The following is a 24,652-nucleotide window of genomic DNA, read 5'->3' as shown; positions in this document are numbered from 1 at the left end:
TCTTTCTTTCTTTCTTTCTTTCTTTCTTTCTTTCTTTCTTTCTTTCTGCTACATCTTTAGAAAGATTGAATTGGAAGTAATCAGTGTGGGCTAGAGGATAATAATTGGAAAACTACTGAGCTTCCTTCCGGTTTCATCTTTTCAAGCTGAAGAGTCCTAAGATCTCATGGAAAGGGTCCAAAAAGGACCCAACTTCTGGAGAACTACAGAAAGAAGCACCCCTCTAAGTGTGGGAACACCAGTAGTTCCAGAAACATATAAAAACTATTATTTGATGTAGTGATTGTAAACCACATGCTTTTTTTTTTTTTTTTTTTACCATAGCATAGGAAATAAAAGAAGTTGAATGAGAATCGAGTAAATTTGGGCTTGCTTGGTTTTCTTGATAACGCTTCATTATTCTAGGGAACACCTCTAGCTTTTTAGGAACCACACCCATGTCTGAATATTCCTTGGTCAGAGATTGAACAGATTCTCTCTATGTGCCATTTCCTTATGTTTTGTTAGGCAGTGATTTTGAACTCTTGCTGGGTTTTCAGGCTTACTTTCCAGTGACTGTTTACTGTTAAATTTGAGTATCATCTCAATACAATGAGTAAATCACATGTAGTTCTTACGGATATTAGTATTTGGGGGTAACGAATCCAAATCAGGTTTGATTATCTAAAAATAATGGAGAGAATATTGATGCAGCTAACTAAAACCAGAATGTAAACTCTCCCTGTTGAGTCAGTCTTCTTCTCATGACGAATTTTTGTATTATAGGTTCTGATCAAGGTGGTGGTAGGAGATAGCACTTGTAGCCTCTGGGGTAGATTATAATTTTTAGACGCTAAAATGGCTTAGGAACTGGGAAAAAATAAGACACATAGAGTAGTTACATACATAGATACTATTAAATGTGTCTTTGAACAATGGGTAGTTTTTGAAACTACTAATACTTAGCTTCTAGTAAACGTGAAAAGATCTATGAAATCAATAAAAACATAAAGTAGGCAATTCTATTATTTAAAAAATGGTTGTGTACTAATAGGAAGATTTTTCTCTGGAAAACATTAAAATATATTCTGAAAACTAATTTTACTATAATATAAATGCTAACAAGAGTCTCCATAAAATTAGACATAGATGTAATGTCTTCCTCCTAATAAAGTTTAAAATAATAAAAACTAAAAGTAATTTTTATTGAAAGTCCTATAATGCTTCATAGTAAAATTAGAATAGTCCCATCAGAATCCATCAATTGTTGATGATTTTTCTATTTTTAATTACTGTCTCTCATATACACATACACACACACCCATCAGTAGTAGCAACGTTACGCTTACAAGAGTTTTGTTTTTTCCCTGCCTTTTAATATGAAATGACCTTTCACAAATTACTGTGACCTGAGGGCTTTTAAGAGATCAGGGTGGCCTTGTCTAGGCAAAACATTAATTTGACTGAGAATTAATGATTCTTTCTTTTTATTTGAAGCAAATGCTCTGTTTTGTCCACTGTGATTCTTCTCTTTTGGGCCAGAAGAGCTACTGATGTTTGCTTCCAGTACCCCATAACAGAGATCAACACCAAATGATGACTGACCTTTTGCAATTATATATAATAACACTGTACTGGTTGAAAAATCAATCACCATATCATCATATCTCCATATCTCCAGCTTTCTCTGACCACCCCCCCTACTGTTGATGTTTTTTTTGGATAGTAGTAATGACATAAAATGGACATTTTTCTGAGAACTTCATGACAACCCTTCACATAATTGGACATGAAGACCTTGCAGAACCAAGTTCATGTATGTTAGCTTTACACAAAAGCATGGTTTTAGTAACGATTTTGTTAAATCGTTTAGTAACGATTTTGTATTTGGTCAAATAAACAAACTTTATACATTTTTTTTCTATATCAGACTCTCTGTTTCTTTATTCTTTTAATACATCCACCTCCTTTTCCCAAATAATTCATGAAAAACAAACCAGCTGTTTTACATCTTCCACTTTTAACCCTGGAGGCTATTGAGTTAAAACATCTGATTCAGACTTATCATCTTCTAGACCAGGGGTTGGCAGACTTTGTAAAGGGACAGAGAGTAAGTATTTTAGGTCTGTGGTTCAGATGGTCTCTGTGGCATATTCTTTGTTTTTTAATTTTTTTTAATCCCTTTAAAATGTAAAAATGATTCTTAGAGGTATAGAAAAACAGGCAGGTAGCCAGGGTGGGCAGAAGTTTGCAACCCTGTTACTGTAAGGATGAAGGTCTGGAGATGAGCGTTCTACCCGCGGTCATATAACTAGTTAGTAGTAGGGGAAGCATAAGAACCCTAGATTTTTAGGCCAGTCATTGTTCCCCACTATCCCTGTTATATAAATTTTACCATATTTCTTCGGGTTGCCATTCTGATAATTATGTTGCATTTTTGAGCCACTGTGAAACCTTTATCTTTTTATTCCCACTAAGCTTCAAGTTTATATACTTCCTTGAATTTATTATTTTGCTGCTTGAATTTGAAGGGCAGTATGAATGGTTGTTTAAATAAAATGCTTAATCCAGTTGGCATGTTTAAATTGGAATGCAAGAAATGCTTTAAAATTTCACACTGTTATAATGGAAGCTTCTTTTTTGTTTTTATTTATTTGTTATTGAGATTTTGGCTTTAAGATTTTTTTTCATTTGTATGTTTTATGATTTGATTTAAAAACCATTGTAACTGCTATGGCCTTTGATAGCATTGTTCTAGATTAATCTGTTATAGCTTTTTGTAATGTCCGTCTTTTACTATGTATTTGAAATGATTATATTAAGCATTCTTTTCTTTGTGCTTAAAATAAAATTATTTTATTTTTCAGGACGCATGGGAATAAATTTCCATCATCCAGGAACAGATAATATTATGGCACTTAACAGTAAGTCTTCATATGAAATGTTCTGTAAAATTAGCAGACAAGTTTACAGCATGTAATTTCCACTTTCCTAATTGTTCATTACATTTCAGCCTTCCACTTAGTCCAGGATAGACTGTTATTCTATACCTGTGGTTCTCAAAGTGTGATGCCTAGACCAGCAGCATCAACATCATTTAGGAACTTAAGAAAAATGCAAAATCTCAGGCCCTACTACAGACTTGCTGCATCAGAAACTTTAAGGATGGGGCCAAGAAATCTGTGTATTCACAAATTCTATAGGTGATTCTGATTTAGGCTACAGGTTGAGAACTGCTAATCTATACCAGGGGTTGATGAACTACAGCCTTATGAGCCAATTGTGGCCCACTGCCTGGTTTTATAAATAGTTTTATTGAAACACAGCTACACTTATTCATTTATGGATTATCTATAGCTGCTTTTGTGCCATAATAGCAGAGCCTAAAATGCCTGAACTATTTACTGTCTGGCTCTTTACAGAGAAGTTTGCTGGTCCCTGGTGCATACCATTGGGGTGGGGGAAGGAGGGAGGAGAGGAAGAAAGAAGGCAGGCAAAGGGAAAGAGGGAGTAGGGTAGAGAATGTGAAAGAATAGATCAACTTATTTATACATAACTGAGAATTTTCTCATTTTGGTAGATAGCCAACAGGTTCTTCAAAACTGGACATCAGGAGTCTCCCATTAGTGGAATTTGCATGGTATAGGTGGTCAGCTGCTTTGCAGGTTAGAAATGGTTTGTCAGTGTAATTGTTGGGTTGAGTTCTGGAGCATCAAAATCTAACCAGAAAGTCATTGTATTAGTTAATCCTGGATGAAAGGTCTGGCTAATATTAGTTCTCCTTTCTAGTGTCTGTGGACCAAGTAGCTTTGCAAAACAGTCTCTAAATAGAAATTGTCAGTTGTCAGAAGGACCATAAAAGCCATTGAATCCCTCAAGACTTAGGTTTTTCCCCCCTATTAAGTGAGTGACATCAGATTATTCCTTGTCATCCTCCCAGATATACAAGCTGACTGTAGATACACATAGGACACATACTGGGTAAATCTAGGGTTATATACAATATTACCCTTTTCCTTCCTAAGATTGGAGTTGCTTAGGGCAGATTTCAGGTTACCTCTAAAATATGCATTCCACATTTCTTTTAGTTCTGACATGTAGCCTCTTTCCAGGGGCCACTGCTAAGAACCACTGGCATTGCTTGATGATCAGGTCCCAATCCACTGCATGCATATTTTGTTTTAAACAGCTAGTATCCACTCTTCTGGAGGGTCTTGGGAATAGTAAAAATTCTAGAACTACCCACCTTTCTTTTCTACTTTTTAAAAGAAAGGTCAATTTACCTTTAGATTATGGTACCTGTTTTTTTCCCTAGAAGTAGGTTCATTGGGGTGAGGATTAATAAACATGCTTAACTTGCTGAGCCTCAGCAATTTTGTGAAACTTTGTGAAAACACTTCAGTTAGGTGATGGGATCTAGAGTTGAATGTAAACGGAAAGAACAGCATGGTAGTGTGTCTGCCTGAAGGAATGAGTGTGTATTTTAGAAAAGACCTAATTTGCTATGGTGTGAGTCGTCTTCTGCAAGAGGAAGAGGATGTAATTTATGATTGTTCTGTGTACAAAATGAAGCTAAAAGACACTTTTCTTTTGAAAGATTTTAATTCTCTTTGATTTGATTTTCTTTAATTCACTGCTTTCAAATAAATTTTATGTTCTTTCCAGTATGTGCATGATGCTTAAATCCACCTTTTAGCCTCTAAATTTCCTCATCTGTAGGAGAAGGGGACTGAATTAGGTTCTCTCTCTCTCTCTTTTTTTTTAATGTTTTTAAATTTATTTTTGACAAAGAGAGAGACCGAGCGTGAGCAGGGGAGGGGCAGAGAGAGAGACGGGAGACACAGAATCTGTGGCAGGCTCCAGGCTCTGAGCTGTCAACACAGAGCCCGAGGCAGGGCTCTAACTCATGAACTGCGCAAGATCATGACCTGAGCCGGAGTCGGCTGCTTAACCAATTGAGCCCTGAATTAGGTTCTCTTTAATGATTGTTTTCAGAATGAAGATTCAGTGAGTCTGTAATATTTTTTTTGTATTTATTTTATTTTTTAATTTTTTTAATGTTTATTTTTTGGGAGAAAGTGTGAGCAGGGGAGGAGGGGCAGAGAGAGAGGGAGACACAGAATCCGAAGCAGGCCCCAGGCTCTGGGCTGTCAGCGCAGAGCCAGACGCGGGGCTCGAACTCACGAACCGTGAGATCGTGACCTGAGCTGAAGTTGGATGCTTAACCAATGGAGCCACCCAGGTGCCCTAAATTTTTTTTTTTTTAATGTTTATTTTTTTGAGATAGAGACAGAGTGTGAGCAGGGGAGGGGCAGAGAGAGAGGGAGACACAGAACTCAAAGCAGGCTCTAGGCTCTGCACTGTCAGCACAGAGCTCGATACAGGGCTTGAACTCACAAATTGTGAGATTATGACCTGAGCCGAAGTCGGATGCTTAACTGACTGAGTGACTCAGGCGCCCCATGTAATATTTTCTTAAAGTACCAAAAGGATCATTTTGCCAATACCTATATCAAATGTTGATGAGTTACGCATATTTGCAGCATTATGGCAGATATCAGAGTGCATGTGTCTTCAAACGACTCTGGGTGCTGCCCTGTAGGATCCTCAAAGTAAACCATAAAAGCAACCAGAACTCGACATCTGCATTACTGTCAGTCCTCTTTCAAAGTGGACTCCAGCTATTTGGAACAAATAAAATATCATCCTTGGTAGGTAGATACTTGTGGGACCTACAGATTTTGACAGATTTGCTGTGATAAGGCTTTTCTTGCCTTTTGTGCGGTTGAGCCTAGCTCATCTAGTGACATACATATATGACACATACACAAGCACAACTCCATATTGTCTTTCCTTTTATGCCTACCATTTGTCAGCCCAACAGATATTGTCCTGGGACTTGTCTGTCTCCCTTCCCCTCAGCTTTCATATAGGAATAATTGAAATCACAGAAACTTTATTGGTGCTTTTTGAAAGGGACTGGGTTGAACTGTATTTTCAGACAAAAAGGGACTGGCTAAGAAAATTAAAGAGAATTGGATCAATGCTTAAATTAAAAAAAAAAAAAGAAATGTCAGTCAATTGTGGTTCTTTCTTTCCTACCCTTTTTTGCTTTACAAAATCTGTGCTTCCTAATTCTGTACATAATGCTGCCATTCATTGTAAGTCAAAAAACTTCCATCCTTATTTTATTTCCTTGACTTTACCAGACGCAAATTTCTTCTAAAGACATCATGTTCTAGGCTCTCCTGACTTGATGGGCATGAACAGGAGTCATGGTGAGCATTCTCACTTCTCAGTACCACTTCCCAGCTTTGAATGGGCCAGTTTCCCGTGTTGTGGTGTTTTTAGTGCATGCCTTCCAGTTATCCTTTCCTCTGAGAATTGCCACTGCTCGTGTCATCTAGAAGATAGAAAATCGGGGTGGAGGATAGGAAAGCAACTTTAGAAAACAGTGAACCTGTAGACATGTAGGGTCTGGAAGAATTAGCAAGATTTGTGTAAGCCAAAGAATCTACTGATTTTCCCTATTCAAGACCATGAATCTGGTAAGAATTAGCCGGCTAACCTTTGGGGAGGAAACTAAGGGACACATCTAAATTTTGGCTTTTCCCAAAAAATATTAGGTCCTCAAGTATTATAGAGTATGGGAGGGAAGGGAAGATTGGGGGAAGAAATTCTGATCTGTCAGTAAGACCTGCCACTTGTCTGGTATTTCCAAAATAAAATTAGTTCTGAAACAACATGTCCCTTCCACTTAAACTGGTAATAGATTTTTTTCTGTGTAGTAATTCTTTCATTCTCTTCTCCTTAACACCAAAAACACTAGAAGTTTGCATAATGTATTTTTATTTTTCCTGCTGGAGAAGGAAGGCTAGTGCAAGTGCTTCCAGCTATATATGTAGTAGTTCTATCAGCCAGATTTTTTTTAAACAGTAACAGTAGCTTTTGTTTTGTTTTGTTAAATTCTTAGGTATAGAGTTGAGCTTAGCAGTTGTGGGCTTGTATAGGGTTAATGTCTGACTTGATGATTTTTCTCTATTATGATGATCCTCCGAAAAGGATATTGGTGCTTTCATGATTAGTTAGATGAATCACAAAGTTATGGTCAACTTAATGTTCAAAACCAGAATGCCTGGTCTTGTAATTTACTCTAAAAAATAATCATCGCCAAGAGTATCCACTTTCTTTTTTGACTGGTCAGCTCTTCTTTTTCGAAGTAGAGAATGGGCTTGGAAAACCAGTTTAGTATCAGGAGAGTTGCTTGATGAGTATGAACTTAGAAACAGGAAGAAGTGTTGCTAAAGGGTAGGATCATTCAGCTTCAAGAAGGCATCCTCTAAGCAGCTGGAAGGCGTGTAAAACCTGAGGATGGAGCAGTAAGTAAAAGAGCATCGCCAGGAAAGAGCATCGTCTAGAACCAGGCAGATCTGGTTCCATTTCTTACAAGCCATTCTTCCAGCCACATTCTTAACTCCTAGGCCTCTGGTTTCTTCACCTGGAAAATGGAGGTAATGGTCACTGAAGTGGCCATTGATAAATCTTGTAAAGCTTAGCATCATGCCTGACTAGGTGATAATGCTTTGGTAAGCTGCTATTGTGATTGCTCACATCAGCTTTATCGTTGCCTTTTAAAGTTTTTTTTTCTTGCATGTTCCAAAACATGAGTTTATATTATATTGGTTATATTTAGATACATGTTTTCCTGATTGGATTTAAGGCAGCAGACCTACAAGTCAAAGGACACAAAGTAAGAGCTTAGGTCTTGGAGGAGTCATGTGATAAGGATGGCAACTAGCCGAGCAGGTTTCTGAATCTAAGTCTCTCCTCGTTTAAAAACCTATTAAAGGACAGTTAGGATACTCTGACTACCTCATTGTTTTGTGAGATTTAGATGAGATTTGGTACATGTACAAATAAGGTGTTATTACTGCTGCACTTGGATAGTAGGAAGCAAAGTCTTATTCAGAGAAGATATGCCAGAGAATGATTTTGTTTTTAGACAATAGTTTTGTGATGTAACAGTGTTTCAATTTTATTTAAATTAAAAAAGCTTCCATGGCATTTGTTTTCTAGTATCTTCCAGCTTGTTAACTAGAGTCTATTCTAAGATACAAGGCGTGAAGATTTAAAATTTTTATATCTTAAAAAACCACAAAGACATTCACCTGCTTGAGAAACTCCGAGGTCACCAATTGTTCAACAACTTATATATAGCTGACACACCAGGAAACTTGCAGCTTTAGTTTATGCCGTCTTCCACTTTTTCCCTCTTATTAATGCCTTGAATCTGTTTTGGAAGATTTTGCTTATATTTCTGTTTGAACTCTGGGCTGCTAGAGCATTTGTTGAATTGAAAGAGGAAACGTGAAAAGGTTTCTCTATAAACTTTCAAGTTGGGCAGAGACTCCTGTGTGGTTGCAGGCTTCCTCTTCCTCCTCCCTTCTTTCTGTGCTGGGAGCCAGCTCCTTGGTGAAGGGCTCAGCTGAGAGGAAGTGGCAGAGGGCGAGCTGAACACATGACGCTTTTATGCCAAAATGGGAAGAGAGCCAGGTTTTCTAGAATTCCAAATGGAATTTTCCCAAGTTTGAAGAGCACATTGTATTCCTGTGTACCGTGAGTGGATATAAGTAAATAATTTTTTAGCAGAGCAATAAAATGGTGCAGGAATTATTTTGAGATTCTCAGATTGAAGACATGGTCTCTGAGTATTTTGAACTTTCATTTTTTTTTTAAGTTTTTTTAATGCTTATATTTTAGAGAGAGACAGAGACAGAGAGAGCAGGGGAGGGGCAGAGAGAGAAAGAGGGAGACACAGAACGTGAAGCAGGCTCCAGGCTCTGAGCTGTCAGCACAGAGCCCGACATGGAGCTCGAACTCCTGAACCATGAGATCATGACCTAAGCCGAAGTCAGGCACTTAACCGACTGAGCCACCCACGTGTCCCTGTATTTTGAACTTTTAGAAGACAAGATCTAGTGCTGTTGGCTTCCATCTGAAGAGATTTAGAAGTAAAATCATTGTACAATTGTGGCATGAATATATTATAAAAAATGGCTAATTTAAAAATGAAAAATAGTAATTATAGGGATATATAATATTCTATAACTTTTAAGTTTATAACTTTTAAGTTATAACTTCAACTCAAGTTTCAAACTATTTTGAGTGGATGCTGTTTATGAATGTGGTAGGGGACCTAAAGGCATTGCTGTTTTGTTTTGTTTTGACCTTCTCATTTTACAGAGGGGGCAGCTGAGGTTCCAGAGACTATGTGAATTGCGTAGGGTGACGTGAGGGAGTCAGGTGCAGAACCTTTTGCCTCCAGGTTGAGGGTAATAACTTTTGCTTTAAATACTTAACTATTAAGAGTGATTGTATTATTTTTATACTAGTTTAGCACAAATACATTCTTGTCTTTGGGAAAATTGTTTTTCTAATATTACTTGTCACCCTAATTTTGCTCTGAATACTAAATAAAGCCTCTTTTCCTGACAAATAGAGTGATAAACCTGGTCTGCATGTCCTGACATTGAACATTGTAAGTAAGTGAAACCTGAAATATTCTTGGCTTATTAATTGGATTTTGGAAGAAGTTCCTTGTGTGTGTGAATATGTCTAAAGTGCTAGGAATTGGGTGCTTCCAACCCAGTAATAAAGATGTAGGAAGCTGAAAAGTTACCTACTTTCCCCTGCAGACCTCCCTGTTTGCTTTCTCCACTTGTGTAGGCAGTAGAACCTGGACTTCCCATTTATAGGACTCATCACACTTATAATTGACTATTTAATGCTGGTCTTTCTCTTTAATACGCGTGCTTCGAGAGAGCAGAGATTAGCTTTTATTCACAGCTGTTCACCAGCTTCAAGTACAATGCCTAACCTATTCAGTAGGTACTCAATATTGGAGACCAGCAGAGAGGGAAAGATAGCTCCAAGAAATTGTGAAAAGCATAGTGTAACAGCCTTAGAGAATATCCAGTCCACCATAGTTCCTTTATAAAAGTTTGTTTTAATACTTCCTTTTGGAAGATGGTAATAACATATTTGGATCTAGCAATTAACAGTTTATTAAGTGCTTTCGTAGACCTCTGTGCCTTTGTAATGCATTTATGGGTTGGCAGGGCATGGTCAAAACCCACTTTCCTGAACACCAGTTTTATCCCCTGATTCTTCTCTTATCCAAGCAAAACATGGGTATGTGATGGGGTAGCATATGAAATTGACATGCAGGGTTTTTTTTTTAATTTTTTTTTAACATTTATTTATTTTTGAGACAGAGAGAGAGAGAGCATGAACAGGGGAGGGTCAGAGAAAGAGGGAGACACAGAATCTGAAACAGGCTCCAGGCTCTGAGCTGTCAGCACAGAGCCCGACGCGGGGCTCGAACCCACGGGCCGCGAGATCATGACCTGAGCCGAAGTCGGACACTTAACCGACTGAGCCACCCAGGCGCCCCTGACATGCAGTTTTTAAGATAAACCTGGAGACTTTAAGGCGTATCCTAAGATTTCAACAAGTTTTAAGAATGCTTCATTATTTGTTTCCCACTGCTTTGGGGGAAGTTTGATAGAAAAGCTGAGAATTGTGTCATTCATTTCATCTTTAGCGCAGCCTTATTTAAAACATGGCAGGATCTTCCTTTTCTGTAGAAGGTAAAGGAACTTGCTGATGTCATACGGCCAACTAGTAGCCATCTATGGCTTGGACAGAGAGATTATTCCCTAATCTAACGTGACTTCTACTCTTGGGTTTTTCCCAGAAAGATCACTCAGGTTTCATTTAGCTTCTTTAGGTAAGAGTTAGCTAAATAATACTTTATTGATTGTGGAGAATGAATGTACCTCTGATCAGTTTTACTTTCAAAACATAGTCTCCCTTGTTAATGGCAGGAGTTTTAACTACTCTTTTACTCAGACCTTTAGTATGTGCAGATGAGTGTCTTAAATTTGAACGACTTGGTATGCAGATGATCCCTAGGAAAAATTAAGGAGGTGAAACTTTGCCTTCTTTTCTTTGTTATCCTATGCACAATATAGTGGGGATAATGCAGTGTTGGGAGGGCCAAACAGATCTGAATTTAAATCCTGGATCCATCACTTACTTGCTCTGTGACCTCGGACAAGTTACCTAATTTTTAAAATTAAAAAAACATTTTTTTTTAATATTTATTCATTTTTGGGAGACAGGGAGACGGAGTACAAGCAGGGGAGGGGCAGAGAGAGAGAGGGAGACACTGCATCTGCAGCAGCTCCAGGCTCGGAGCTATTAGCACAGAGCCCAGACACAGGACTCAAACCCACAAAGTGCAGGATCATGACCTGGGCCAAAGTTGGATGCCTCACCGACCGAGCCACCCACGTGCCCCTGTTTTGTTAAGTTTTAAATGGAGTTTTTAATCCCTTCTTTACAAACAGTAGGGTCAAGTGTGCAATGCTCCTGTTACCAAACCTGGCAATAAATACACACTTAACAAATGCTAGCCTCTGCTTCTTCCCTCTTCTACCTCTAGTTTCTCCTTTCTTCCCCTTTGGGTTAGCAGTAATTCTTAATTCCAGTTATACAATCAAAATGGGAACAAAAATAGAAAATACCTGTGACCCAACATCAGAGACTGTAATTTAATTGATTTGGGATCAAGCTTGGCTGTGAGGTGTGGGCAAGAGGTGGATGGAAAAGACCACAATTAGAATTTACCTCTTGGGAGATCCAGTGCTGCTCCTCCGACTCCTTGCCGATGTCTGTGCATGAAGGCATCATGTAGCATAAGGACTGTGCTATGCACTCCCTCCTATTCTTTCTTCTCTGTCAAAGCTTGGTCTGCCTTTATTGTTCCCTAAGATTTTCCCAAGTTCAGGTCAGAAGAAGAAGCTGTTTTGGGGAGGTCAGGGCAGGGGTGAGGGGAATGAGCAGCTCTCCATGTTGCGGGAGCTCTTCCCAAATTCTCAAGTCAGTTCCTTTCCATAACTTTCTTCCATGAAGGAACCCTCCTTCCCGCATGAGAAGAGCCTTATTGATAGGGAAGACACAAGGAACAGTGACCAAGGGGCTGGGCCTTTGGTTCTGCTTATGCTCCTGAGCACACTGGCACCCATTTTGTTTACCCTCTCTTCTCTCTGTATAATTTCCTACTTTATTTGGAGTTCAAAAATGTAGAATTAGCAAGTGTTGGCTGTCCTGAACAGTCTAGAAATTGAGCATTTATATAAAGTTTGAAGAGACCTCATGAGATTTTGACATAGTGGTTCAGAAAAGATGGTTTGTTGAGAATATATGCCAAATATTTGGGTGCATACCTCTATAATAGGCCTGACCTGATCTGGACACATTGATCTGTGTAAAATATAATATACTCTGGCATGTGATTAGAATTCTCAGGACTTTTCTTGATATCTTCCCCTTTTTTGGGGGGGAGGGGCAGTTATTCTATCATTTAGTATCGTTCTACTGAAATAAAAGTAAGGTGATAGTTACTCGCTGTGGAATGCTATTAGGCCACAGATGTGAAGGGCATAGACATCACCTGATGTGGGGAGATGTGCATGCACACTCTCTCCAAGTAAGGATAACAGAATAATGCAGAGATTCTTTAGGTTTGTTTCCAGAGAAATCTTGTCAGATACAACAGACTTAGATTGATTTTCTTCTGCTTTCATGAGGAGTTTAGGAAATGAATTTAGAAGTTCTGAAGTGATACTTTGATAACGTACCATACACTGAGATTCCATAAGTAACCTATATGGTAAATGTACTTTGGAGACTAACCTAATACTGGGTGTGAATGGACACTGCAAGATGGTATAGAGAAGCCTTGAACTTACATTTTGGGCAAGATGGAAAAAATAATAGTGGATGGAAATGGACAGAGGAGTTCAGGGGTTCTTACCGGGTGGAGAATAGATGTCAAGACATGGATATCTAGATTCTTATGCAAACTAGATAAGTACTTATATTATATTGATACTATGGGAAAAGTGGACTGAATTGGTGTGACTAAGATGAGGATTTGAAACGTGGTTGGGGTCAGATGGTGAAGGGCCTTGTTTTCATGAGAAGCTTGGACAGACAAGTGTCTTCCTGGAAAATTACGTTCATCCAAAGGAGAATGTTCAAAATGATATGGATTATGAAAAACCATTTATTATGAAGAGTAATTAAATGTATTTTTGTTATAGAAAAGGGAAAACCAAAAGATAAAGCAATGACCCTCAAATAAAACTGGGATTAGGCTGGGATCTATTGTTAAGGAAAATAGAGAGACACATGTTAGAAGGAACTTTCTACCTTGTAAGAAGGGTCCTACCATAGAGTATAGATCTTTAGTTTTCTAATCTTGTTCTGTGGAACCCCAGCATCCAAGGAGGTACTTTAAAGGCCACTATGGGGGAAGGGTACATGACAGGTTGGGCTCTGGATCCCGGTGCTGCTCCGGGGAACAACATATTTCATATCTGTTGGAGTTTGTTTTGGGGAGGACAGGGAGTTCTGCTGGGAAAAAAACAAGACTGGAAGAGGCTGAAGTGAGTCTCCTTAGTCTCATTTTAAGGTATTCTAGCTGAACTAGGTCGAACACCTTTGTTTTGGTTACAGAAGTAATTCCTGTTTTGTTTGGGAGATTGACTAAAAGTCTAGGGTTCCTATAAGATTTTTTAGGCAGTGAAGTAGAACATTGCAAAAATTCAATTGTTTAGGATGCAGGATACAGTTACATATGTTATTAATGACCATTAGATTTTGTGACCAATCCATAAAAATGACTATTAAAAATACTGATTTTAATTCATAAAGTAACAGCTTTAAATGTAATGACTACCAGAAAACAATAGTGCTGTGGTAGTAATAATGAAATAAAACAAAAAAATGGGGGTGAGAAGTTCCTTTTTTTATTAAACTTGGATTATGCTACTAACAGCAAATACTTTTAAAGGATGATGGGGGTGCCTGGGTGGCTCAGTTGGCTAAGCATCTGACTGTGGCCCAGGTCATGATCTCGTGGTTTGTGAGTTCGAGCCCGGCATCGACCTCTGTGCTGACAGCTCAGAACCTGGAGCCTGCTGCAGATTCTGTGTCTTCCTGTCTCTCTGCCCCTCACCTGCTCATGTTCTGTGTGTCTCTGTCTCTCTCAAAAATAAATAAATATTTAAAAAAAAATTTTAAAAAAATAAAGGATGATGAAGTTGTAGTAATTCTAAAGGGAATTGCCAAGTGCTTTCAAGGACTGAAATACTGGCTCTTCAGTCTTGATAGCTAAGATTACTTTACTAGGGCTGCATAGGCTGGATGGCTTGAACAGCAGAAATTTATTTCCTCACAGTATGGAGGCTGGAAGTCCAAGATCAAGATGTCAGCAGGGTTGTTTTTTTCTGAGGCCTGTCTCCTTGGCTGGCAGAGGGCTGGCTGCCTTCTTGCTGTGACCTTACATGGCCTTTTCTGTGTTTCTGGGCATGCCTGGTATCTCTTCTTCTTATAAGAACACCAGTCTTACTGGATTAGGGCCCTATCCTTATGACCTCATTTAACCTTAATTACCTCTTTAAAGATCCTGTCTTCAAATAAGTCACACTAGGGATTAGCACTTCAACCTATGTATTTTGAGGGTACACATTTCAGTCCATAACAACCGATGAATTGATAAATTGTGGTATTTCCATACTATGGAATGTTACTCAGCAATAAAGAGAAACAAAATATGAACACATGTAACAGCATGGATAAAGCTCAAAAACATTATTCTAAGTATAGGAAGTCAAACACATTGATTGTATTAATATGAAGTTGTAGAAAGGGTAAACAAAACAGTACAGAAAGCAGATTAATGTTTGCCAAGGACCATGGTTTGGGGGATTGGGTCAACAGCAAAGGGGCACAAGGAAGTTTTTTAGGAAGATGAACTGTTCTGTAGGATAGAACTCAGTGGTGACACGACTATATATAATTATCAAAACTGGTCAAACTGTACATTTACAGGGAATTAGTTTTACTGAATGTAAATAATACCTCAACTTAAACAAAGAATAAATGGTTTAGAACCAATGTGGACTGGATTCAGTCCCAACTTTGCATAGCTGAACAGCGTGGAGCCCGTCATCCTTTCTGGGCCTCCGTTTACCCATCTGAAAACGTATATTATGATAGCTGCTCATGTTACTTTTTAGGATTGCAAATTGAATAGAAAGATTCGTCTGAGAAAAATGGGTAAGAATCAAAATGAGAAGACTAGGAGGAAGAGATTTTAAAACATCCAAATACTTTATGTGAATATAATAGTTGAAAATGTATCCCATCCTTTCAAGCATCGTTTTTACCTGCTAAGTTCATATTGTTAGGTGAATATAATAGTTGAAAATGTATCCCATCCTTTCAAGCATCGTTTTTACATGTAAGTTCATATTGTTTATGGAAAAATTGATCTCTTTTCAATTATAATTTGCTATATCTGAGAATCATTGGGCTAAAACTGTCTTCCCTGTCATTATAAAGACAAAGATAGAGAAGGAGCATTTATGGAACAAACTCTATCACTCCTGCTTTTTGGGAATTAATCTAATTACAGAAGGGGGAGCATTTTTGTACTACCTTTGAGATCTTAACCCATCTTAGGTGGAGTTTTTTGCATGACTAATACTTAGATGGAAGCTGAAAGGGACCGTTAGATGTTTGAATAGAATTTAATTTTACATACTGAAATGGTATTCAAAACATAAGTTCATAAGGTGTTTTTAAGAAACTGATTTTATAACAAGGAAAGTAATTAACAATTTGTTCCTGCAGTTGACTTTTAACAGTCTTGGCAAATATTTCCAAGCCAGTTTTTTAAATGTTGTACTAAGGTCTTTATCTTGTTCATTTGTTTTACATCAGTATAGCATCCTAGGGACTGCTTAAGTTCCTGAAATGGTGCATGCTACTTTGATACACAATAGAACAGAGATCCTTCTCTCTCTGGCCCTCTTCCCTTTGTCTCTCTATCTCATTTTTGAGCCTCTGTGGTGGAATCTGTATATGATGTTACTTTGCTTAGAGAAACTTTAAGTTTGGGTGAATCTATGTAGCTGAAGAATTAGTTTAGGTTTTAAATCAGATCATAACATGCCCTTGAGGAATCACTTGTATGACTGCAGCCATTTAAGACCCAAGTGTAGGTCAAGTCATAAGAGTAACAGGTAATTCATTTTACTTTATTGCCTCATATGCTTAATAAACCATAACATTAACATGAGAGTACCATTCACAATGTACTAGTCATTGATCATGTAAACTTATTTTTAGAGTAACTCTGTTATATCTCATTGTAAAGTACATGTACCTTTTTATATTTATTCTGATATATTAAAAATCTTTAATTTTTCAATTTTGAATTATTCAAATTTATGACTTTTTAAAAAGATTTTTTTATTTTTAAGTAATCTCTACACGAAACATAGAGCCTGAACTTACAACCCTGAGATCAAGAGTTGCATGCTCTACTACAACTCTTACAGCCAGGCGCCCCCAGATTTATGACTTAAAGACTATAAAAATGTTAGCATTATGGACTTTCTGCATTAATCTTATAACCTTTTATCCCAGTGAATCAATTTAAAAATAAAATTTTTGTAATGTTTTCATTTTTATTAATAGAACTATAATATACATCCAAACAATGCACAAATCATAAATATATAACTTGATATACTATTACAAATTGAACGCACCCATATAACCAGTACCTGGATCAAGACCAAAACATTACCATCACCCCAGAACCCCCCTCAGTCTGCCTTCTAGTTAATACCCTTAACCAAGGGTAACAACTACCACAATTTCTAAAAATTAAATGTAATTTTTTGTGAGTTCTAAAAGTAATATATGTGAAACGGTGAAAAGAACTTTATCTGTAATGATGATGATGATTAAATAAGAATTAAAGTTCTTAGAGGCACTGCTTAGGATACATATCATGTCTTATATCTGGTATAAATCCATACTAGCATATAATGTACTATACAAATGGAATTAGTCATATTTACTCCCCCCCCCTTTTTTTTTCTATGTGGGATCATTTTGTGCAGACTCATGATAAGTTTATGTATTCAGTATTCTTGTTTAAAAATCATATTTGTTCTCAAGAGAAGGCATTACTTTTGTGTTCCCAGATTTCTCTCCTTGGTGTTCATTTCATTACATCTCCCTTAGGGAAGAGTTTGACTCTAATTAGTCTATTTGCAAGTGGCCCTCGTATGAGCAAATCTTTAATCACCCAACAGAGGTGGCATACATTCTAAAGGCCATCAAGGCATTTGTTACTCCTTCCCTTGATTACACACACAGCTAACAACATATATTTGTTGAATACCAACTTGGTATAGAGCATTCTACCAGGTGCATTAGAGGATAGTAAAAGATATACAAGGTAATGACCTTGGTCTCTAGGCATTTAACAGTATAGTGAGGTGGTTGCAAGTGTGGACTCTGGAGCCAGAGTGCTTAGATTCACCACTCACCACTTCCTAGCTGTAAGATTTTAGGCAAGATACTTAATTTTGTGTCCCATTTTCTTCATCTGTAAGAAGAGGCTAATAAGAATTCTTATTTCATAAAGTTATGGGGTATATTAAATGACATTGATACGTGCAAAGCTTTTGAACTGTTCTGGAACATAGCAAGTACTAATTAAGTGTTAGCTGCTATAATAATAATCACCATAGGGATGATAGATAAAATTCTGAAATTAGGACCAGGGTTGCACATAATTAAATTACACAATGAATGATGAAAACAAATTGAAGTTTCTCACAAAACTGCTTTAAATTGGTTGCCTGTCCCTTATGCTGTCTTGCCCCTGTATCAGTCACCAAGCTGACATGAACCAATTTACTGTCTTTTTGATAAGAAATGAAAAAAAAATCCATAAAAATCATGAACTGTTTAAAGAAGCTTTGATTAAAACTCCCAAGTATGCTTTTGCAAGCCTTACCCATCTCCTCAGCTCAGAATGCTCCTCCTCACCCCCGAGACTGACTGGATCTATTCACTTCATGTTCTCTATTACCTGAAAATTCGGCAGTTGAAGACTCGAGTGAACAGCATTCTCCTTATCCTTTGGGGTGTTAAGTTCTGATGAGTCATTTGTACCTTGGTATTGTAATCAGATTCTTTTCCATTTGAGCATCTGGCCAAAAATCAGATATAATGAAAGCATGGGAATTTGTTGTTTGGGAGAGAAATGAGTAATTTTGAAATACAGAATGTTTTATTTCCTCTCTAAATAGAGGTTTGTGGTGGGGGTTTTGGGCAGTATGACATCATTGGGGATGGGGGAAAGGACAAAGAAATAGATGTACAACATCAAAGCATACTTAATCTCTTAAGCATACAAAGTCCTCTTAATCTAATAGTGCTGTCTATTAGTATTAACTCATCCCTATTATTATAAATGAAGTAGGCTTTTGGGGGGCCAAACTAGGAAACTACCACTTACTGCATGGTAGTTATGTAAGGAGATGAATTTTACATGGGGAGATATTTATGCAAATATATTTATGTGGGGAGATGAATTCCAGGTTCCCAACAATGAAAAGGATAAAAATTCCTTAATTTTTACTTTTTTTGGAATGCGTCCCTTTTGTAAGTGATGTAAACAGTACTGCTGTGTAAATTCAGAAAAGGTTGTGGGTTTTTTTTGTTTTTTTTAAATTTTCTTTAACATTTATTTATTTTTGAGACAGAGAGAGAGAGCATGAACAGGGGAGGGTCAGAGAAAGAGGGAGACACAGAATCTGAAACAGGCTCCAGGCTCTGAGCTGTCAGCACAGAGCCGGACACGGGGCTCGAACCCACGGACCGCGAGATCATGACCTGAGCCGAAGTCGGACGCTCAACCGACTGAGCCACCCAGGCGCCCCAAGGTTGTGTTTTTTTTAATTGAAGGTTATAGTGATGGGAGAAGTTAGGGAGAAAGTAGGGCTTGAACTGGAAAATTCTTTTTAATATTTATGTAATGGGAAAGTGAAGGGGCCAAATGTGTGTAGGCGAGGGTATGATGTCTGAAGAAAAGTGGGAACTAGTGGGCCAACTGGTATTTCAACTTTCTAGCTGAAAAGTCTGAATTCTTTTTCTAGGAGAGAAATCGTTTTCTTCAGTGCTACCTTATACTGCAAATGTAACCGCAAATTATCACTGTTTCTTGTTTTGATTTGTTTTAAGCTAATATTATAACATGTCATTGATGCTTTAAAAATGGATTAAATAGAGTTCTCATTTGTTTTATAGAACCTGAGTTTTCAAATTCGAAAAACTTTCTACTTTGAAAGTTATTTTAGATGACAGGATCTCCTTGCAATATATATATATATATATACATGTATATATGTATATGTATATATATACATATATACATGTATATATGTATATATACATATATACATGTATATATGTATATATATATATATATGGTACCATAGTCTAGCTCTAGTAAATGTTGTAATAATGCATTCTGTGGGCCTTGAGTTTTGAAAGGGAAGAAAATCTTCAAAGCACTTTATTTTTCAATATGCCCTGGGATGTACCCAGTACTTAATCCCTTTCTACTTTTTCAGTTCACTTCTTAGGTGAAAAAGATATGGTTTTCCCCCCGTTTGTGATACTGTGTGGAAAGTAAATGGGGAGACCAAAGAGACTTCACTGAAATTTTCACACAGACACATCACATTCTGTAGAACCAGAGTTAATTGTGCATTAAATTTCTATATAGTTTTTAGGGGACTCTATTTGTGGGGTTTATATGTAGGTGTGTGTGTGTGTGTGTGTGTGTGTGTGTGTGTGTGTGTGTATGCACATGTGTGAAGAAATTCAGAGTGACCGCCATACACTACAGTTTTTAATTTAGAATGAATGTTTTCCTTTAAAGTGATGTCTGATGGTAATACAGCACAAATGAAGATTGATTAATCAGAAAAAAATTTAAAAGAACTCTGTCTATATCTGATACAGATAATGGACCACAGCATAAATCCTTATAAGACTATGTAACTTAAGCACCCATTGTATCTTTGTCAGTGGCTGCCATATCCAGGTGAATTTCTCTTTAAGATTATGTTTTAACTTGTGCTTCATAAAGGTTTTTCTTTTTTTTTTTTTAAATATATTATCTCTGCAGTCGAGTTGAACAGTATCTCCAGATTAATTCTGAAAATACTTAGAAAAGGTTTATGTGAATATTTTTTTATTTCTAAATTCACCATTTTGATAAAGATACCCATGGTTTTCTTCTGTGTTTACATGCAGCCAGGAGCTATGGGCGGAGACGAGGTAAATTTTTTAATGAGATCTTTTGCTTGCCAAATTGTGAGTAAATATGAGTGTGTGTGTGTTTATACCTGTGTGTGTGCAAAACAATAATTATTGTGTGGTATGATGTTCTAGCTTATTTTAGCAAAATAATTCTCATCACTTTCATTATAGTTGTTTTTTGTTGTTAGTTGGTAGTTTGTTCTTTTAATCCTAATATAGACATAGCAAAGACTATTTATTTCTACCTGGAAATTTTTGTTATGTGATTTATTATGATCTTGAGAGAATAAAGGCCAAGCATATTTGTGTGTGTGTGTGTGTGTGTGTGTGTGTGTGTGTGTGTGTGTGTTTTATCCACTGTGTTCTTTTCATACTATTTAGAAAGCAGAAGTTAGGTTTTAGAGGGCAATTCTTGATCTTAGTAGATTTACTGGTGAATTCTTTAGTGTTAATCCAGAAGCAGATTTACCTTGAAGGTAAAGAAGCTTAAGTTGTAGGGACCCTCACTTTCAAGGGGACTCCCTCTTTACCTTATTTTTGTGTTCTTTTTCTTGAAGCAGATCCCCAAATTGTATAGGCTCTAAGCCCCATAAACTTGCATTGTCTCCTGATCCCACCCAAACAAAATAATACTGCTTTTATTTGTATAATGCCATTACCTTTCTACAGCATTTTTCTATCTGTAATTCATTCAAATAATTTTATTAAGTTGGTAGGGTAAGCCTAATGTAGTGTTTTGTTTTTTGTTTTAAATTCTTTTTTTTTAACGTTTTAATTTTTATTTTTGAGACAGAGAGAGACAGAGCATGAACGGGGGAGGGGCAGAGAGAGAGGGAGACACAGAATCGGAAGCAGGCTCCAGGCTCTGAGCCATCAGCCCAGAGCCCGATGCGGGGCTCGAACTCACGGACCGTGAGAACGTGACCTGAGCTGAAGTCGGACACTTAACCGACTGAGCCACCCAGGCGCCCCCTAATGTAGTGTTTTGAAGGAGTATGAGATTTAGGGTCAAAGACCTAGTTTGTAATCACTGCTTTATTGCTTCTGTCTGGTATCTTCATCTGTAGATTATGAGGTAATAAAGCCAGTCTTGTCCAACTTTAAGAGTGTTAGTGAAGTTATAGTGTAAAAAATGGGAGAGGAAAACCTATTTGTGTACACTAAAAGCATTCCACCAGTATAAGCTGCTTTGGGACTCACTTGCAGAAGCTGGGAGAGATGAAGTGATTTACTTGCTATGTGGTCTCAAGTTAAAGTCAGAGCCAGATCTGGAACCTTTGTCTTTTGGTTGCTTATTGAGTGCTGTTTACCTTTCATCAGGCTATCTCTGATGTTGTAATTGAGTTTTAAAGAGAAGTTAATAATATTACATTCATAGTATTTTATTATTGATTCCACAGTAAATATTTGTTGAGTAGATGGATATTGGCAGAACCTAATAAGTATTTGAACTACCATTGAAAACTTCTTTCATGATGGAATCGTATCATCAGTTTTGTTTTCAAATCGTGGTGAAGAAAAACATTTGTGTAGTTGATTATTTTTTAGCTGTAGAAATTACCATTTAATATTTTTAACCTTCTTGTTTATAAATTGAAAGCATAGATAATAATATTACTAGAAATCATTCTGTACTATACATATAGTTTTTCATGTTGGTAGAAAATTGATCACTCTTGAGAAGGAGTAAGGAAAGGACACTTTTTAAAAAAATTTTTTTTTAATGTTTATTTATTATTGAGAGACAGACAAAGAGCGTGAGCAGAGGAGGTGTAGAGAGAAGGGGGACACAGAATTTGAAGCAGGCTCCAGGCTCTGAGCTGTCAGCACAGAACCCGACGCGGGGCTCGAACTCACAAACTGCGAGATCATGACCTGAGCCGAAGTTGGTCGCTTAACCAACTGAGCCACCCAGGCACCCCAGGAATGGACACTTTGATACAGAAAACAGACACCATCTGGAGGGTAGACAGCAGGGACTAGCGTCTCCACTTCTTATGTACCGATCAGTTACCACATCTTGCCAGAGTTTTTCCTCTAGTGTCTCAGGCCTCATTTCTATTGTTTCTTTCTTTCTGAAACACCACTTTGTTCATGTCATGCTCCTCTTCCATTTAGGACCCCCATCATCTGGCTTCTCCCAGTTTCACCAGCCTCATTGTCTCCATTTTTTCCATCCCACCTTCCCCTATCAGTCTCCGTACTTTCCCACAGCCTGGCTATCGTAAGTACTATCCACCCTTCCTCTCATTTCCTTATCTAAAGCCTATCCTTAGTTCATGCATTTATGCCGAATTTAAGCCTTCTCTCTCCCAGGAAGCCTTGCCCAGTGCCTTGTAGGCAGCCTTTTCCTCTGCTTCTACTGTCTTACATTCTTCCTGTTTTTTCTGTACATTCTGATTCTTCCACTGGAGAGAAGTTCTTTGAGGACAGTTGTGTCTTATGCCTAGTACTGTGACCTACATGTAATTAGCACTTATTAAATGTTTATGGATGAGGATTGTTTTTGAAGTAATACCCTACATCTATGCAGACCAGCATATAGCATCATATTTTTTTTTTAATTTTTTTTTTTAACATTTATTTATTTTTGAGACAGAGAGAGACAGAGCACGAATGGGGGAGGGGCAGAGAGAGAGGGAGACACAGAATCGGAAGCAGGCTCCAGGCTCTGAGCCACCAGCCCAGAGCCTGACGCGGGGCTCGAACTCACGGACCGCGAGATCGTGACCTGAGCTGAAGTCGGATGCTCAACCGACTGAGCCACCCAGGCGCCCCTAGCATCATATTTTTAAACAAATTATTTTACTTTTGCAAATCATAGTATATTAAATACCAGACATCAAGAATATTAAGATCACTTGTAATTTCTAAGGTCCTGAAAAAATTACTCTTCTATTTTCTTGTTACCTTCCCCATATCTATTTGTAAAGTTTGACTTAATTGTTTTCACAAGCATGGTCGTATTTGCATCAAGTGTTATGCTAAACACTGCCTAGAATGACTTGGTCCCTGCTCACCGTAAGTGTGTAGTTTGCTAGTTGTCAATGAAGAAGATAATAATGATGAGAGAGTGTGTGTGTGAGAGAGAGAGAGAATATTAAAAGACTGAATGTTGACTTTCTATAATGACAAAAGACCAGGTAGAGAATTTTCGTTCCATGCTTTTATCTAGTCTTTTATTTCCAAAGCTGAAAAAGAAGTCATCTTACTTAAATGTAGTGACATAGCCATGTGAGATGGGGCAGGTGTACCACATATTTATTCTCATTTCCTAAAACATACTCATTTGGGCCACTGCTACATAGTATAAATTTTAAAGTGGCAGATTTCCTCATACTCGTTTATTTGTGTGATCAGGGATTATATTAATTATTGATTTCTTTCCTCTAAAGTTTAGACTTTCCCACAAAAGCATAAAAAGTGAACTTGCTGGAATTTAAATAAAGATTTAAGAAAACTCATTGATGTATGGCACTTTATCTATGATTAAGATTTAGCTATAACTCATTCTATGCATTACATATACATGTTGGTAAATATTTTAGGAGTAGAAAGCAAAGGGAATTATTTGTGACAGTTTTGAGATCTCTCAGTAAGGATTAGGCCAGTGGAATCTTTCACCTCTCCTAATACACCTGGGAAAGTTTTCTGGAATAGGTAGAATTTCAGGAACTATTTGGATAATGGAAGAGGAGTGGGAAGCAAACGTTTCCAGGTATGTGATTCAACTTAAAAAAAAAAAAAAAAAAAAAAAAAGCTTCAAGGTGAGATTGGCATGGCCAGATCCTTGGAGCCTATGTCTATGAGTGTATGCATTGGGGGCCAGCTGGAGAGGAAAATTTGCAGTGAAATGGTCCGTGATGCCCTGATGAATGGTTTTTGAAACAGAGGGTAGGACTCCTACACACAGATATGTCCGGCTTTAGGAAGAGGGTTTCATGATCAAGTAACGAAAACAGGAGAGAACTTGGACATCAGCTGAAGGCTTAGATAGGAAAAAAGTCCTGGAGGGTAGACCTTGGCAAATCAAGCACTTCCAATAGTGTAGTTGAAACAGAAGTAGGGAGGCAGAATTAGATGTGTAAGAATAGGACTACTTGGCGATGAAAAAGAATGAAATCTTGCCATTTGCAACAGTGTGGATGGAACTGGAGTGTATTGTGTTAAGTGAAATAAGTCAGGCAGAGAAAGACAAATATCCTATGATTTCACTCATGTGAAATATATATATATGTGGAATATAAGAAACACAACAGATGAGCATAGGGGAAGGAAAGGAAAAATAAGCTAAAAACACAGAGGGGGGCAAACCATAAGAGAATCTTATACAGAGAACAAACAGGGTGGCTGGACGGGAGATGTGTGGGGTGATGGACTAAGTGGGTGATGGGCATTAAGGAAGGCA

General features: G+C 37.6%; 1 protein-coding gene across 7 annotated transcripts in view; it reads left to right on the top strand.

Moving 5' to 3' along the window:
- The window catches only part of CPEB3 (cytoplasmic polyadenylation element binding protein 3), a 190,237-nt gene that overhangs the window by 78,133 nt on the left and 87,452 nt on the right, over window positions 1-24,652 (top strand). For 5 of the 7 annotated variants that reach the window (XM_049646400.1, XM_049646394.1, XM_049646398.1 and 2 more), the window contains 2 exons: window positions 2,847-2,903; window positions 20,239-20,262. In XM_049646400.1, the coding sequence (XP_049502357.1) occupies window positions 2,847-2,903; window positions 20,239-20,262 (81 nt within the window). The remainder of the gene's footprint in view (window positions 1-2,846; window positions 2,904-20,238; window positions 20,263-24,652) is intronic. The other 2 variants (XM_049646401.1, XM_049646399.1) reach the window with 1 other exon arrangement.

Source organism: Panthera uncia, chromosome D2 (assembly GCF_023721935.1).
Source record: "Panthera uncia isolate 11264 chromosome D2, Puncia_PCG_1.0, whole genome shotgun sequence".
In the NCBI taxonomy this organism is placed as follows: Eukaryota; Metazoa; Chordata; class Mammalia; order Carnivora; family Felidae; genus Panthera; species Panthera uncia.
Note: the sequence above shows the minus strand (reverse complement) of the source record. Positions and strands in the feature narration are given on the sequence as shown.